Here is an 18,031-nt window from a genome sequence, read left to right as displayed (position 1 = left end):
TATCCCTTCCCATAGCCCGATCTCTCTGGGTGGTTTACAGAGTCCATAAAGATAAAATACAATACAAAGATTTATTTATGGATATCCAACCTTTTAAAGCAGCTTACATCATGCCCCTCCTGAGGCGCTTATCCCCGCAACAACAATCCTGTGAGGTGGGTTGGGCTGAGAGTCTGTGCCCGGCCCAAAGTCACCCAGGGGCTGAGCAGAGGCCGGAACTCAGATCGCCGAAGTCTCAGTCTCATGGTCTTAACCACAATACCACCCCGGCTCTTACCAATATACAAATATCCTAAATAGCATAACATATACAGCCCATCAAGTTATCCTGGCTTTTTAAAATGTGCATTTCCTAGCAGCCACCTACATTTTTATTCACGGTGGGAAAAAGGTGACTTCTCTTTGCAAGCGGGACAAGACCCACCTTCTGCCCAGCCTTTGTTGTATGTGCACAGGGACAGTCCATGGCAAGTCCAGTCAACCCCAGCCTCTCCCCAACGCTAAGGCTGGACCAAAACATGGGGGCTGTATGGCCATTTGCCTTGGCCAGACCATACTGAAGAAAGAGAAGAAAGATCCCAGTAATCCCAGTCTTTAGCTTGGTTATCAAATGGCCCAGTTTTGCATCTAATACTGGCAATTCCTGGGTGGTTTCAACCAGGATTTGCAGTGACTGGTGGAACATACTGCCCCATTCCTGCAGTACTTTGTGCCATCGGAGCCCTGAATCTCTGGATTGTTTTTGTGTTAAAATTCCCAGTTAAGCTCAAAGAAACCCAGTATTCCCAGGATCAGTGATCACAAATAGGCCATCCCTGATTTGTTCAATGAAAATAGAAATGTTTGCTCTTCATCACAGTTCCTGGGTTAAAAACTGTAGGAAATGCCAGCAGTAAGTCCCAAACTAGGTCAGAGAGAGATTAACACCCAATGAAAATGTGACTTCTGAGAAAATGTATAGGATTGTGTCATATATGAGACGCAAATCTATTAAGGGCATTAGAAACGGTGCAAATTCAAAACTTTCCAGAAAACCCAAATCAGTGAACATGACCCAAGACCTAGAAAAGGCATCACTGTCAGACTAGACAATATGGGTCTGACTCAGATCAGGAGAGTTTCATATAGTCAACCTTTTCAGACCCAGGACCTGCTTTGAATCCCAATGTTCAAAATGGGATGCACTTTCCACCTTTCTCCGTCTCTCTGAGAACGGTCTGCAAGCGCACAACCCTGTTTTTATGGGAAGGCTAAAGTAGATTTGGCCCTGTTCGCTGCCTGGATGGGAAAACACCTGAGAAATGCATCTCATTTGCTCTGAGATACCACAGGAAGAGCGGGGAGGATATTCGAACGATATTCCATATTGTAAACGCATTGCATGGAGCAATTCATTTTCTCCCCCCATGACCCTGCAACTACCCTAAATGTCATCTGAGGGGAGAGAATCCACAAGAAAAATAAAGCGACAGGGTGAAACACTCTGAATTAAGGTACAACCTGTCAAAAGAACAACAACAGGCAGCATAGTTCACAGGACTGTAAAACAACTGTGAACTGTAAGAGAACATTTTTATTTATGGCCAGCATGCCAGGGCATATGGTGTCCTACAGGGAAGCCTGTGGGGGGGGGGCACAAAACTGGCTCCTGATTCATCTAAGGTGTCCCCTTTAGCTAAGGGACATTCCAATTTGACAGTGGGTTGGGTTGATTGCAGAAAAACCCGTGGGGCACTCAAGTGATGATCAGGTTCACCGGGGGGGGGGGGGCGGGCGGGTTGGGGTTGGCAGGGACATATACCTATGTCTAAGCATATGATCCTGACCGGTCAGAGCTCTGTACCCCCACAGGTTGGGTGGCTTGTCCTTTACCACCTCAAGCATCTCAAGGTTCAGGAACAGGTGGAAAACTGCAAAAGTGTCTGAAGGCAACGATACATGGAATAAACAATGCTTCCCTACCCCGCCATCTTGCTGCAACTGCTGTTTATTATTCAAGGCACTAACACCTAAACTTCACCCAGGCTTTCCTGAAGAGTTCCCTGGAACGAATAAAATGTACTCCACAAAAATGTCTAAAATGGGCAGAAAAAGCGTTGAACTAGCAGGATGAAGCTTAGCTGAAATGTAGGGGTTTTGGTGGCTCTGTTGCATTCACCAAAAAAGATGGAATCATTTTACAAAGGGATGTAATGAACAGAGTGCAGCATACAGTGATTGTGTATAACAGATTTAGAGAAATCATCCCAGCCACAAAATCCCAAGCAATTAAAGAGAAATGGCAATGCAGAAAGAGAGGGGAGGAGGTGGGGAGGGGGAACAGAATGCTGCTTGTTCCATAAATTATGATGGGCACGTCTCTAAGTGCCAGGCACCAATCAAAATTATGGTGACACAAAGGGCTGGCCACAGTTCGGCATAGAAAAAGCATTGTCTCCATAACAGGTTTCCCAACTAATAAGATATCCGAGAGGATTGGCCACAGAAGGGCAATTCATTTTAAGCATCAGTGAGAAAGACTCAGCACCAGGTTAAAGTACCGGTTGTTCTGAATGGGACACAGAAACTCTCTCCTAGGAGCCTTGCTTTCCCATCAACAGTTCATCCAGGGAAGCATCTTGCTTCCCAAAAGGAGGTAGCCAGGAAGACCATGAGCAAGGCAAGGAAGCAACAGCCTGCCCCTCCCCGTCAGTGCGATCCCTGGATGCTCTCTGACAAAACAGACGCAGTATGGATGCAAACCTAAAGGCCGGTAGCCAATCAAATGGAATTATTTGACGTATGGACTATGCACTACCTGGAACAGAGGGGAAGCATTTGGTACAATCCGCTAGGACTGTAGCACTTTTGATGCAGCCGGGGAAGACTGAAAATATGAATGCGGCCCTTGGGGAGGTAGCATGAATAGAGGCTAGGCTAATCTTCGACCTGGAGTACTAGATTTTTAATCCCATTTCTACACATGGCAGGATTCCAACGTATGACCCTCTGTTGGCATTCTAACAGAATAGCCTTTCCGCAGCAGTTTGCCTGGTTGCTTACAATCTTTTTGGCACCAGGCAAAAACATTTTCTAGACGATTTTCTTTTGTATACATTATAAATTGTAGCTCTCATGTTACTATTTAAACTCTCAGTTGTGTGTTATATTGTTATGAATTGTGCTTATGCTAGTGCTTGCTTATATTATTGGTCCATTACCATACTATGTAAATTATTGTCTTATTGTTTTGATTCTGTGCGCTTTGTAATCCACACAGAGAGTCCTGTGGGACTTGTGGAATATAAATGTAATAAAAATAAATAAAATAAAGTGATACAGTCTCAGAAGGACTGAATCTTGCTCCTCTTTTCTGTTTTTAGGGTCTTTCCCCATCTTAAGCAGCAGCCAAAGGTGACTGACTGGCAGAACTGGGACACTTAACCTCCCTTCTGCCTAATGAGCACTTCTACCTTCCCCGCTCTGTATGAGACCTGTCTGGAGAACAATTTTACACCTACATGCAGTATGATCAAGAACAACCCACAGGCTTTCATGCTTTGCCCCTGCCTCCTTCCTCTCCTCCTGCAATGCTGCAAGGTGTTTAGAAAGCTTCGCTTCCATTCTCGCTTCGAAACTGCTTGCTGCACTGTCCAGAGCAGCAAACCGTGGTTAATTTCAACTGTGGTTTGCTGGAAACAAGTGAACTAAACCATGAAGGCTTTCAAATGAACTTTAGGGTGAGATGGGGACCTAGCCACTGTGTCCCGAGATACCCAAAGCAGGGTGCAAGTGATGCACTTCCCCATGAAATGCGTTGAAGATTAACTCTTCATTACATTTCAGAAATTTGTCTTTTGTCCCGTATGTAAGCTACTGTAGAAGTGCTCAGTGGGAAGTGTTGGTACTGACATGTATTCAGCAAAGTGGCAAAGAGAATCTTCTATGAATTAGGAATGCTAAAATTCAAGTTTGGAGCCCCCAGAAGCAGAACAGATAAGACTTGACACAGCTCCATAAATCCAAGATAGTAGTTCTCCTCTATGAACACTAGATACTTTGTTCAAGCTGTATCCACAAATTCTTCAAAAGGTCACAGACCAATCATTTCCCTCGTGCGTCATTTACCAGGCACTCAGTCCCAAGCAATGCTGAAGTGCGGAATGAAATCTTGTCAAAACTGGACTTTGAGGAAGTTTTATTTTTCGTCAAAGGCAGCATACAATGTTTGCTAGCAGCACTTACAAAAATATATATTTTATGTTAAACATGGATGCTGAGACAGCAGAAACAGAATTACTTACCCTGGCTTCTTACAAAAATCTCTGGATATTGGAGACAACCAATGAAATGGCCCTTACGGCTAATGGGGAAGGATAAAAAATCCAACAAATAAATAAATATATACTTGTGTAACTGTGTATTCAGTCTACATCTCCAGTTATCACCAATAAATAGTGATTTTCATCAGCCCTCTCAAAAATTGAGACTTGAACCTCTGCTAGAACCGAAGTTCCAGAGCTGCTATTTCCAAACCAAGGTTGGACCATTTAAATGGGTCTGAAAGAAGCATCTGGGCTTGGTGGCTTTGGTGTTCCTATTTAAAGTGCATCCATATGCATGTTAGGCAGGAAAAGGCCTACAACTCCCAGCATGCTCCAGCCACACGGGCCCTCTTTTCTAAGCCTGCTGTATCCCTTCTTGACTTTCCTTAGGAATCCCAAATAGCCCTTGCTTCATTTTACTGATCCACAAGCAACCCAAGACAGCAATTTCCTAGTGCAAGGTGCATAGAAGCTAGATTAGAATCAAGAGTTAGATCCCCTGCAGGACTGCAATGCAAGGTTTCCAACTCCCGTATGTTTCACAACAGTAACAACCAAAAGCCACTGCTCTTCACTCCCAAGAAATTGGCTGCTGACCGCAAGCCTGGGAGGAAACAAGGAATGGATTTTGCCCTGGGCTGAGCTTGTGCTCAGAGGCATCCTGCCCATAATTCTTATCGCATGGCCATCCTCCTGATTATTTGGCAGCTGCTCCAGCTGGTGGACCTCAGTGTTCAATTAAATGCACACCAGACCCAACCAGTCTTGCCTCCCCAGTCTAGCTGTACTCCTTTTAAGTTTGCTAGAAGATGCTCAATGTCCCAAAACTATAGCTTCAGATGAATTTCTAAAGCTGCTTTACATTAAATCAGACTATATTTCCATCAAGCCCAGAACTATTCTTCACTTTAATCTGCTAACAGAATCTTTTCCTGTTATCTGAGGTCTTAAACAGGGCGGGGGGGGGGGATCAACATGTTCACAAAGCATGTCCCCACTGCATGGATTTGTAGTACAAAATCACAGATACAAACCATACTTCAGTTATTACCTGCTGGCCAAAACAGAAAGCCAGAATTCCAGTGCACCGTTCAAGAGCTAGTATGCTGGTTCATGCTGTTTGGGCATATATACATAAGCAAAGTCCTCCTGGATCAGCCCAAAGGGCCATCCAGTCCAGCACCCCATACACACCGTGGCAAACAAGGTGTCCACCGAACCCCTATAGTGGGATGGGTGCAAGACCTCTATCTAGCCAAGCACCTCAGCAACAGGTGTATGCAGGTGTATCACCTCTAGCAAAACAGGTAGCACATAGCCAGCAAGGTCAGTAGCCACAGATAGCCTCCTCCCTCATGAATCTGTCCAATCCTCTTTTAATCCACCCAAGTTGGCAGCAATCACCACTTCCCATGGCAGCAAATTCCAGAATTTAACCAAATGCTGTGTGAAGCAGTACTTCCCTTTTATCTCCCACCAATCAGCTTCAAGAGATGACCACTTCTCATCAGCAAGAATCATGTTAGTAACCAGGAACTCACCATGAAGAAAATGCTTAGCACTGGGTCCAAAGTAACATTCCCCATTCGTCCCTTCCTGAGCTTGGGTTAAGACCCCTGGCTTGTCTGGAAGGGACAAGCCAGAAGTCAGAGACTTACCCCAGGGTGCAGAAATTCCCAACTTGTCTGCAGGGTATATCTCTGACTTCTGGCTTGTCATTTCACTGACCTAGTGGTAGACACCAAATTTGTTATTAGGGAGAAGGAGACAAACTCATATGCTGTGCTTAGAAAGAATGAGCCAATGCACACATGTGATAAAACATTGGGCTGTGGGAGTTACATTGCCAATTCAAGCCCAAATTGGAAGGACAAGGCATCTTTTAAAAAGTACAAAGAAGCATATGTCTATGCTTGGTGAAAGTAAGTAAACAAGCTTTTATTCATTTCTATACACACACACACACACAATATAAGATACCTTTTGTAAGAATATACACAGGTTTATTCAAACTGCTAGGCCACAGATGCAGCCACTGCCGGAAAAATCTGAACAAAGGACATTTTTATGCTTCTGCAGGGGAGACCAGAGTATGCCAGCAAGTGGCTAAGATATTCCCAAGCCACCAGGAAGCTGAAACATAGCAAGCACCCCCTCCCCAAGAAATGATGGTCTATGGAAGGGAAAACATGTGTACAGCTCTTCCTAGACATGGCAGTGGGGGTGGAGAAAGAGAATCCCTAAACAGTAAGCCCTTCTCAAAAACTCAATTCAGTTTACTCATATTCCATGACGCACCAATTACTAAAAGGGGAACTTCTGTTAATCTCTTAAAAATGGGAATACGGAGAAACACATCTCCAAGTGAGCAAGTCTCAGGCCAGCCCAAAAGATGGAAGCTGGCTAACACAGACCACTCGGATTTACTGATTATTAGACAAGCCCCAAGTTAGACATTTTTATACTTAAGTGTTAAAACTTGGGGCATACAATCTGCCTCATAAGACAGGCAAGAATATGGCACATTCCCTTAGCCCTGTGAAACCTGAGCTCCAAAGACTCATCTTCCTGCCCAATTTACACTCCCAACATTCATTATTCAAATTCCTATTGAAATTCTAAGAATTTGTGCATGAGTTTGCTGTTTTTCTCTTCCCTTCCTTTTTTTTTTCCTTCTGTGTCATCATACCTGCTTGATAATAAGTCTGCGGGCAGGGACTGATTCTGTGTAAGCATCTCTGGAGCCCTTTCAGGCTGAAGATCTTTATTAAAATGCTTAGAAGGAATAAATAAATAAACGAGACGGAATGCTGAGCCCTGGAAATTCCATTGCTGCTACAAAAAGGGGTGGGCAGAAGGTAAATTTCCAGATGTTTCAGACTTCAATTCCCAGCACTTCTAAGCACTGGTTATGCTGGCAGAGATTTATGGAAGCTGAAACACAGAACATCTGGGGATATACCACTGTCCCATCCCCGTCGCACAAAAGGAACCTAATACTATTTCCCAGATGATCCAACTTCTTATGCAGACATGGAAGTACAACCAAATACGAATGTTAGTTTCTGCACCATTATCCATCAGCTCCTCAATTTTCCATGGTCTGTAATTAACTGGCTAAATCTGCACAGATAGCCATAATTATTTCTCTTTTTAACATATTGCCAACTAAGGCTAAAAGGGAATGTTCATGCCAAACCAGGGCATAGGGTGTCTTAGGCAGATAAGTTATTTCAAGTTGGGTCTCTGGAACTTTGCATTCCAACTCTATAGTAATTGAAATAGCAGACAGTTTAACAATTAATGAGAATGGAAGGAGACACCTGTTTTTCTATATTTTAGTAAGTTTATCAATAAGAACTTTGCTGTTCTTAGTACTAACCGAAACACATTTTCATAGAACTCCTTTTAAAATCAAGGGAAAACAAACTTTTATACTACCAAGTTTTCAACAACTTCTCTAAGGAGAAATCAGTAATAGTCCCTGAACTTGTCCTTGTAGATATAGAACATTGGCTGAAGAATGGCTATTGCAGACCTAAATAATACAAAAGTACTTCAGAGGAATTTAATTTTTCCTGCCAGTTATGCATTATTAGAAGTCTCTCTTTTTTCAAGTTGATTTTTTTTTCTGAATATGTGCTACAAAGAAAATTTAAATCCCTGAAATTCTTAATTCCCTTAGAGTAATCAGGTGCCAAAGGTGACAGGGCTCCTACACATTGGATAGTGTATGAATTTCAGGATGCCTGGCTTGTCATAGAAGTCATACTTTTCCAAATTTCTATTAAAGGGGGCAGTTTTTGCTGGGGGGGGGTATTTTACTGCCTTACTCCCAATAAGCACAGCACTACAAGATAGCACATGATAAATCTTAAGGCATTTTCACACACATATGAAAAAGAAAAACTGCAAAACTTCTAAGAGGCATTAAAATTAATATATTCAGCTCACTGTGCACTGAATACATTCTTTGTCCAAAAATTGTATACGTCATCCAGAAAATTAAAGTTATAGGATGACAGAGAAATACGGACTTAGTCATGCTTTGAATTAGACCCATTTAAATAATTGGACCACGTTAGACATGACTAACTTAAGTCTAATTGAATTCAAGGGGTCTACTCTAAGTATGACTAAAGCTGGATCCAACCCATCATGAACACAAAGCAAAGTTTTTCTATGCACTCTGTTACAAATCCTGCGCTAGGCACAATGAATAAATATGGTTCATCCTGCACTGGTGCCCACATCCTTTCTTAGTACCTTCTCTTTTTCCCCCCACCCTCCCTCCCTCCCTCTCCCTCACACACAGAGAGACACTGAATATCATAAAGGAAAAAATATCATCACTTTTCTCATCAGTAAAAGTAAACGATTCAAAAGATTAACCAACTTTTCCAGCATGCTCAGTTATGTGCCTTTATATACTATGTGGCACTTCAAGTACTTGTTGTTGTTAGTCGCGAAGTCGTGTCCGACCCATTGCGACCCCATGGACAACATTCCTCCAGGCCTTCCTGTCCTCCACCATCCCCCGGAGTCAAGTACTTATGGGGGGGGGGGGCAATGAAAAGGGCAGATTCATTTTTAAACAAACCTGTGCATGAAGTTTTAAAATAAATGTAAAATATAGTCTCACCATGATTTGCACAGAGAGACATCCTCCTTTGCTGTTTCTGTACACTAAGGTTGCTAACACAATCTGTTCTTTTGCCTAAGGTAACAGCTTAACCTGTTCCTACACTGAAGGTGGGCATACCTGAAGTCACTGGTAGAGTGCGAGGTGATCTGCAATAGATGATTGAGGATAACTGACTCCCAGGTGATTTAACAACAGCAGCGACAATGACTGGCCCCTTTCTGGCTCTAAATTATGTTGCTGAAATGAAGAAAATTGAGAAGCATCCAGGAACCAAGCTGTGTGTGGAGGTTGTCATTGAGGCCTGATCCTAAAACTAATACCTAGGTAGGAGCATTGTTTAATTGCAAGTGTTGGTCTTTTGCACCTGGCTTCAGTTGTTGATCTAGTTGGTGGTTCTGGTAAAAACATAGCAGATCTGGCCAGCCCAAATTCTGCCCAACTATATTATACAGAGCCATCCATTGCAGTAACATATCCTGAGCTGTCAAAAGGCACTGGGAAAAGTAGAGAATAGAAAACACCTATTTTCCATATAAGACATCTTCTAAAGTTTGACAGCCCAAGGTTCAGAACTAGTTCTTGCTTCTATCCAGAAAACCAGAGATCACTTTCAAAAGCTACCTTTTTAAAAATTAAATGCCCCTGAAAGGCCTCTCTCAGGTCAGCAAGTCCATTTAAATCCCTGCTCCAAGTTCTACTCCACAAGGAGCAAGCCCCAGATGCTGAACCACCCCACCCCCAAGTTCTTCTTAGAAAAGGACTCTATTCCCCAATCACGCAAGTGGCACATTCACCGGACTCCTCCAGCGATCCACAGTACATTCACCTGTTGCTCCAAATCCCACTCCAAGCACTCAACGCCTCATTTTCTCCCGCACAGCCCATCACATGGCAGAAGGATGGAGCCCGTACCTATTGACAGCTGCCTTCATTTCATAGGGCTCCCAATTTCCACATCCCACAAGGGCCACTGCTTTCCCTTCTCTTAACCCCCCAACCCCCTCCCAAGTTTGCAAGCCGCAGTATTACATATTCCAAGCACAAAAGGATTATGTGACAGTTCTCCTACACATTTCTCCCGGGGGGGGGGGGGTTCAGAATGGCCAGCTCCTTTCTGTTCTCCACTAACAAGCCCCCAGTGGCCGTGCTGTCTTCAAATGCCTGTCTCCTAGTTTCTTCTCAAAAGGTCACAGTAGTGCAGAACTGGCATCTCCAGGCAGGGCTAGGAAAGAAACCCTGGAGAACTGCTGGCACTCGGTTTTGGGTTGGATGCATCAACTGCATGATTCAGGATAAGACAATATCCTATGTTCCTACAATTTCCATACACTCAAAGTCCAACTCACACAGAGCAGAAGCCAACCAGTCCGGCTGCTGCCATCTCACACAACTTCATGAGGAAAGAACTGCAGCAATCCTTCAAAATCCTCAGGGGACTCATCCCCCAGGAACAACTAAAGATGTAAGTCAGGGGCACGCTGGGAGTTGTAGGCCCTTTTCTCTTTTTAAGCCACCATAGGATCGCTGCCCAAAAATCTTGCAGAACCTTGAAGGCTGATAGACTTACTGTGCAGAAGCTTTCCAAAACTAGGGGCCACTTTGTCAATTCCACGATGGGCACTTTGGTCCAGAAAAGCAAACCATTGGGCTCGCAGCCTGATTTAAAAGGCAATTCTCAGCAGTAACTGCCAATGAATGAGCAAGCGCTTACTCCCATTTAAGCAGTGAAGACGCTTCAAGATGCCACAAAGCCCTTTCTAGTAAGAGGCGAAAAAGGCTTCTCTAGAACTGTTCCCCACAGAGACAAGCTGTAAGAAATTACCCAATTATCACCCCTCTCCAATACCCACAAAGCCCATTCTTGGCTTTTCTGGAATAAGACCCAACTAGATCTCTGCTTTCTTTCACCACTGGCACTCTTACAGCAAAACACTCCAGAGTATCTTTCACAGGACAGATGGGGGTAGGAAAATGTGGAATCACCCCCTTGAAATGCACAATGTCCAGTGATATTTCATCTCCTCCCCAATTAAAAAAAACCTTCACACCAGCTAATAAAAGGGGGGAGATGCCCCTAAGCCAGGTTATATTTCATGTAAGTCCAACAACAGACAATTCACCCCTACAGGCTGTGCACCCCCTTCCTTCACCCCACCAAAAACCTTCAAGCAGTCTCCAGCTCCTCTCACCCCAAAATCCAGTCAGCAAATTCAGCTGGAATGAAATCCGACTGGTCCAACTTTTCCCCTCCATCCCAGATCCGAAGGTGACAGCTACTGGCCTAACCCTAAGGGAAAAGTGAACAATTCCAATAAACCCACAGGAAGCATGAAGAAATGGAGTAAGTCGCCCTCAAAAACTGAAATGCAAGACCTTATTCAGCTGCTTTTCATCCTCTCTCTCTCTTTCAAACACACACACACATAAACCAATAAAAAGGAAGGAAGTCCCTAAACCACAAAGCAAATATACTAATTCCAGGTAGAATTGGGGGGAACCTGTTACATTCATTATGGATTTCTGGATTTGTGTGTGTCGGTTCTTTCAAGGCTTTTTACAATGAAAAAGACTGCATACATTTGTTATAACACTGATGTGTGCGTATGGTTTTAATAATGTACTTTTAAGGCTTTTATCTTTACAGTCTACCCAGAAAGCTTTGGCTACTGGGCAGTCCAAAAATGCAAAAAATGAAATATTAATACTAGTAAGAGTCTCACCCTCCTCCTCACAGGAAACCACAAAGTGTGCACACAAACAGCAAACTCCCAGAGGCCAGGCACTCCAATTCCTTCGGAGATATACACGCATTGCCCAAACCAAGGAGCCCGCTCAAGAAGAAGGAAACCTCAGCAGGGACACCAGACTGGCAGAGTGGTTAGAGCATTAGATTGGGGCAGGGCAGGGCAGACCTGGGGTCAAGTCCCCCTCGGGCACAAACGCTCTGAATTGCTGGGGACCAATCTCTGACTGCAAAAGCTACACAGAGAAACGGACAATTGCCCCACAAGTCGCCTTGGGTGCCTTGCAAGAGGCAGCACGTCCGCAGAAGAGAAGAACAGCTGGGGAGCACCAGGTCCAGGCAGCCTGGACCAGCCAGGTCCGAAAGCCACGAAGCTCCCCGGGCCGGCCATGGCCATGGCCACGGCCGCTCAGCCCAGCCCAGCCCAGCCCACCTCGCAGGGCTGTTGTGGGGCTAAACGAGGTGGAGAAAGGCTCTGCCAGCAGCCCATGACTCCACGCCAGAGAACAGAAATGCTCCACATATGCAGGACTCCCCTCGCCCCACGGATCCACGAGGCACCGTTCAGCCGCTTCCCATCCTCCCCAGCCAGGCAGGCAACCCACACACGCTCCCGCAGCCCCGGGGAGGGAAGGGGGCGCGCCCCCCGCCCCCTCGGCACGGACGCGTCCTCCCCACGCCTCGCCTCCGACGGGACCCCCCCGCAGGCCGCCGCCCCCCCCAGCGGGCCCCCCCGGCCGCTACCTGCTCGTCGAAGCGGTTCACCACGGCCTGCACCCACTCCACCGGCTTGTGGGCCGCCATGTCCCGCCGCCCAGGCGGGCGATGAACGCGGGCCGGGGTCCGACGCCCCCTTCCCCTCGGCGCGATCCGGCGCGACGCTCAGCTTTCGCCCTCCTCCTCCTCCTCAGCCATCGGCGCCCTCAGGCCACCATGACACCACACCGGAAGCGGGAAGCCCGGGCTGCCCCCAGCGCCGGGGGACGGACAGACGGACGAGGTGGGGGAAGAGCGGAGCGGGAAGGAGAGACGGCGCATGCGCCGCGGGCCGGGCGAAAGGAGGCGGCGCGGCGCGCTGGGAAGCCAAAGGGCGGCAGAGGCAACTCCGCGGCGAGGGAGGGAGCGAAGCCGCCCATGCGCAGTGCCGCTCGGGGAGAAACGGGAGGCGGGGCTTATGGCCAGCGGAAGGACGCGGGGAGTGTGCCCGCCCAGAATGGTGCGCGTGCGCACTCCGACGTCAAGGCGCCGAGCGACGTCCGGGCAAACAGCTCCTGTGACATTGCCCCCTTGAGGGAAGGAGTCCCTCGGAGGGAACTGACGCTGCGCGCACGCGCGCACAGGGCCGTGGTTGCGCCGGCGCTCGATGAGCTCGATCATCTGCTGGTACGGCCTGCCCCGGAAGTCGGCTCGGTTATGTCCCGGCGGCGGGGAGGGGCCTGGGAGGAGGGGGAGGGGCCGGGGGCGGGGCTTGGGAGGTGGGGGCGAGCCGTTCCCCGCTTTTGTTGCTTCCGGCGCCCCATTTCTAAAATACTCCCGCATTAGTTTGTGCTTAAATCTGAAACTGTCGAGCCGCAGCTCTGAGCCACCTTCCCGGGAGCAAATGTTACTAAAAATCGGTGACACTTCTGGTGCAATCGCATGCATGCTTAGACAGAGAAAAAGTCCAACTCCTGCTTCAATGTGTTGGGAACATTTGGGTAAATCCTGTCTGAAAAGCATTATTCCTGTGTGCCTTTGCATTTTCATGTGCCCTGATCATGCAGAGTGTTGAGAGTCGAGATAAGGGTCTGAGCATCATGAATCGTTTCTAGTAGCTTGAATTTGCATGTCTGAGCAGACCTGGAGATGGGTTCAAGTTACTCAACTAAAGTGTCAATACAGACAATTAGAAATATTGTAATCTCATTGTTACAGTGTGATTGACTGACATTTCTTTATCTGTTCTGTATGTGAAGACCTCAGAATCTTATTGTAGTCTCTGCATTCTGTCATCAATTGCCCTGTACCTGTGTACCTATAAACGCCCTGTAATGGTATTGAAGCTTTGCAGCAGGGTTCATCTCTGCCTGCCCGGTAATGCAGCCTGCATTATTGTGAGTGTACCGTGGGAACCTTGGGGTAAAACAATAAAGCCTCAGATGGTCTGGACGCTTGGTCTTTCCCACGAACCCAAGTTTTATTCCCTCTTCTCAAATTGAGATTCTGGGATTCTGACAACTGCACCCTAAATTTATGTGCAGATTTGCAGAGAATTGTCTTTTAAATCACGGCTGGGACTACCATGCCTATCATGCCTAACTCTTGGGCTGGGCTGGCTGGGAGTTGCAAGACCTTTCCTGTCTAAATGCATAGGATCGCGACTCTAAGCTTCTTTGCAGCTATGTATAGGATCGCCTGTTAAATCAGGATGGGCGACCCTTTGCTTCTCCAGATTACATTCATTATATTGTTATCCCACCTGTTTCTCAAAAGGAACGATCCTCTTCATCCTCCTAGAAGGTAAATTAGGCTGAAAACCCAAAACTGGCCCAAAATCACTGAGCGACAGCCAGATCCCAAGTCCCTGTCCTGCACTAACCACTAGGAAACACTGGTTCACCTCAGGGGTCAAACCTAGAAGGATAATAAAAATCAATACCACCATCCAATACATCTCAAAGTGAAGCCTACGTATGGCTGTATATATCCATCAAGAAAAGTCCACTGCCCTGTGAAAAAACCATTTTAAAGAGGATGTAGCATTAGGACAAGCTTGCTTTCCTCCTGCAAAATTTTTGTACTTTTCTTGAGCTCAATTCACCCTCTCCGAAGTCCGATCCGCCAACCAACAGGACCTCCGTCTTGTCTGGATTGAGCTTCAGTTTACTGGCCCTCATCCAGCCCATTACCTCGGCCAGGCACCAGTTCAGCACAGCCACTGCCTCACCTGGATTGGTGGAGAACGAGAGATAGAGCTGGGTATCATCAGCGTACTGGTGATTCCGCAGCCCACACCTCCTGATGACCTCTCCCAGCGGTTTCATGTAGATGTTAAATAGCAAAGGGGACAAAATGGACCCCTGCGGAACTCCATGGCATAGCTGTCATGGCGCAGAGCCATAGTCCCCCAGCACCACCTTCTGGAGTCGGCCATTGAGATAGGAGTGGAACCACTGCAAAGCAGTGCCTCCGACCCCCAATCCCGCTAGCCTATCCAGAAGGACACCATGGTCGACGGTATCGAAAGCCGCTGCGAGGTCCAGGAGAACCAACAGGGACGCACTCCCCCTGTCCTTCTCCCTGCACAGGTCATCATACAGGTTGACCAAGGCAGATTCAGTACCATACCCGGGTCTGAAGCCGGACTGAAATGGGTCCAGATAATCAGTTTCATCCAAGAGAGCTTGGAGTTGTCCCGCCACCACCCGCTCCAACACCTTGCCCAGAAATGGGATGTTGGCCACTGGTCTATAATCAGCGGCCATCTCTGGGTCCAGTGACGCTTTCTTCAGGACCGGTCGGACTGCCGCCTCCTTTAAAGGGGCAGGTACCCAACCCTCCCTCAGAGAAGCATTACCCACTTCCAAGATCCAGGTCCCAATTCCGTGCTTGGCGTTGTTAATTAACCAAGATGGGCAAGGGTCCAATAGGCAAGTGGTGGGACACACTCGTCCAAGCACCTTGTCCACATCATCAGGCCGCAATAACTGAAATTCATCCATTAATTTTGGACCAGATGGCAACATTGGTATCTCCCCAGAAGCCTCTGAATCACTAGTAGAGTCTAGCTTGTGACGAATCTGAGCGATTTTCTCCCTGAAATGCTTGGCAAAGTTGTCACAGCGGGCCTTCGAGGGTGGAACCAGATCTTTCTTAGGGCCAGGATGGACCAGCCCTTGTACCACCCGAAAAAGCTCCGCCGGACGGCATTTTGAGGAGGCAATCGAAACAGAGAAGAATTTCTTTTTCGCTGCCTTCACCGCCACAGCATAGGCCCGATAGTGGGGTCTCAAGTGTGTTCGGTCAGATTCATCCCGTGATTTCCTCCACCTACGTTCTAGCCGTCTCCCGGCCTGCTTCATCGCCTGCAATTCAGGTGTATACCAAGGGGAAGAGCGGGCTCTGCCCGGTGGGAGAGGACGCTTAGGAGCAATCGTGTCCATAGCCCTGGTCATCTCCCCATTCCACAGTTCGACCAGAGCCTCGACAGGAGCACCTGTCTTGTCAGCCGGAAACTCCCCCAGGGCCTTCAGGAATCTGTCCGGATCCATCTGGCTCTGGGGGTGGACCCACACAATCAGGTCCGCGCCCTTACAGAGGGAGAGGTCGCTCTCGAGCACAAAACTCACGAGGAAGTGATCAGACCATGACAGAGGTGTCAGACATAAATTCCTCACCCTCAGACCACCCTCTTCCTGCCCTGTCAAGAAAACCAGGACCAGAGTGTGTCCACGTTCATGGGTCGGACCTGTGACATATTGAGGCAGCCCCATGGCTGTCATGGAGGCCATGAAGTCCTGAGCCGCCCCAGTCGGACCAGTCTTGGCATGGAGATTGAAGTCCCCCAGGATGTTGGTCCTGGGGGTCCTCAATACCAGGTCCGAGACGATCTCCGTCAGCTCAGGCAGGGAGACTGTTGGGCAGAAGGGTGCACAGTACACCAACAGAATCCCCAATCTGTCTCGGTCACCCAACACCAAGTAGAGGCACTCCAGTCCTGGCCTCGAAGGGACTGGAAGTCCCGTGAGGGAGATGGAGGCTCAGTAAACCAAAGCGACCCCCCCTTCCCCTCCAGGCATGGACGGTGCTGAACCAAATACCCAGGCAGGCACATTTGAAAGAGGGCGACATCCCCCCCCCTCCCGCCCAGGTCTCTGTTATGCAAGCCAGGTCGGCCCCCTCATCCACAATCAAGTCATGGATGAGGGAAGGTTTATTGTGGACCGACCTGGCATTAAGCAGCAGCACCGTCAGGCCCGAGGGGCGGTTGACCAGACTACCTGGAACCCTCTGGCTGGGGGCAAAACCAGAAGGAGGGATAGGTGTCAACCATCTGTCCCTCCTTCTTCTACGTGGACACGTTAAACTCACACCACTGTACCGTCCATTGCCCATGACCACCCCAATGGTGGCGCCCATGCGCTCCCCAGGTAACTCAACCATCAACATGGCCAGGGACAACTCCATAAAAACAAATTAAAATACAATAAAACTTTAAAACAGTATAAAACTCCCCGTCTACCTCCCCCCCGATATAAAATTCCACCCACTGACCTAGCCCCCCGCCAGCCCAGCCCCGTACGGCCACAAACGGCGGCAACCGCCCTTTGACCGTTGCCCTTCGGCCACCGGCCCCAGGCCGCATCCGGTGGGTTAAGCCGGTGCCCGCGCGCGCGCCTCACCCCCCAATCCGGCGTTGCTCTCACCGATGCCAGCGGGGGGGGAGCAGAGAGGGGCGCGGAAACCTGCCAGGCGGCAAGATGGTGGCACCCTCCTCCGCAACCCAGAGCTACCCAATGCTACCCAATGTCTAAGGATTTCTCAAATATATGCCTGAGTTTAAGTTTAGGAACAGTTGTTACATCTAGTATATGTTTATATTTTCTATTGTTCAGAAATGACAATTTTCTGTTGTTTAGTAATGACAATTATGTTGCTCTGCATGTTTCCCCATTCGTGTGAATGATCAGATTACTTGCTCAACTCTGTCTGTTGTTTTTGGTATGGCTTATTCCAAAAGAACAATAAAACTCTAACCATAGCTGTCACTTACTCCTCTGAAAAATAAATTGAAACTGATCCCTTTTTTAAAGAAGTCTGTATTTGAATGAAGAGTGTTTGATTTGGCTTTCTTTCAAAGTGTGAATCACATGGGTATTTCTACTACTGAGCAGCAATTTCCTCTAGTTAAATCGTCACTAGAGGGCATTCCATGCTTAAACTTTTTCCATACTGGAAACAGGAACAAGGGAAAAGGGAGAAAAAAGGGAAATAAACCCCTGCTTTATTTTCGTTGCTTCAACAGTGGGGTATTTCGTTCTGCTTTCTAGTACTTCATTCCTTTCTTGTTGTTTAAAGGCATCCTTGTGCCTTAATGTTTTTCTTGCTTCGGGGGGGGGGGATCCATAATCAAGGTGCCACCACCAACAACCCATTTTTACCACCCTCCTTTCTAATTGCTCTTTCCTACTGGCACACGTGGTCACCCAACCTTTTAGAATTTACATTTGGGGAACAGGTTTGCCTGCGAAAGATTCCTGGCTCTCTCCCGAGAACTCATTTAAAAAGGCTTTGGGAAACCAGTCGGGCTCAGAGGGCTACACCAAATGCCGTCTGGTAGATAAGTAATGAAGCAATAGC

At 47.5% G+C, this 18,031-nt stretch overlaps 1 protein-coding gene across 8 annotated transcripts in view; it reads right to left on the bottom strand.

The window, feature by feature from the left end:
• Positions 1-12,744, bottom strand: part of NF1 (neurofibromin 1) — a 165,939-nt gene extending 153,195 nt beyond the window's left edge. For 3 of the 8 annotated variants that reach the window (XM_044430097.1, XM_044430098.1, XM_044430104.1), the window contains exon 1: positions 12,437-12,742. In XM_044430097.1, the coding sequence (XP_044286032.1) occupies positions 12,437-12,496 (60 nt within the window). In that variant the 5' untranslated portion in view covers positions 12,497-12,742. Of the gene's footprint in view, positions 1-11,138; positions 11,246-12,436 lie in introns of those variants that run through there. The other 5 variants (XM_044430101.1, XM_044430102.1, XM_044430106.1 and 2 more) reach the window with 4 other exon arrangements.
• Between the last annotated feature and the right edge of the window lie 5,287 nt (positions 12,745-18,031).

Source organism: Varanus komodoensis, unplaced genomic scaffold (genome assembly GCF_004798865.1).
Source record: "Varanus komodoensis strain SLA01 unplaced genomic scaffold, ASM479886v1 scaffold20_1, whole genome shotgun sequence".
NCBI classification, from domain to species: Eukaryota; Metazoa; Chordata; class Lepidosauria; order Squamata; family Varanidae; genus Varanus; species Varanus komodoensis.
This window is presented reverse-complemented; position numbering and strand designations above follow the sequence as displayed.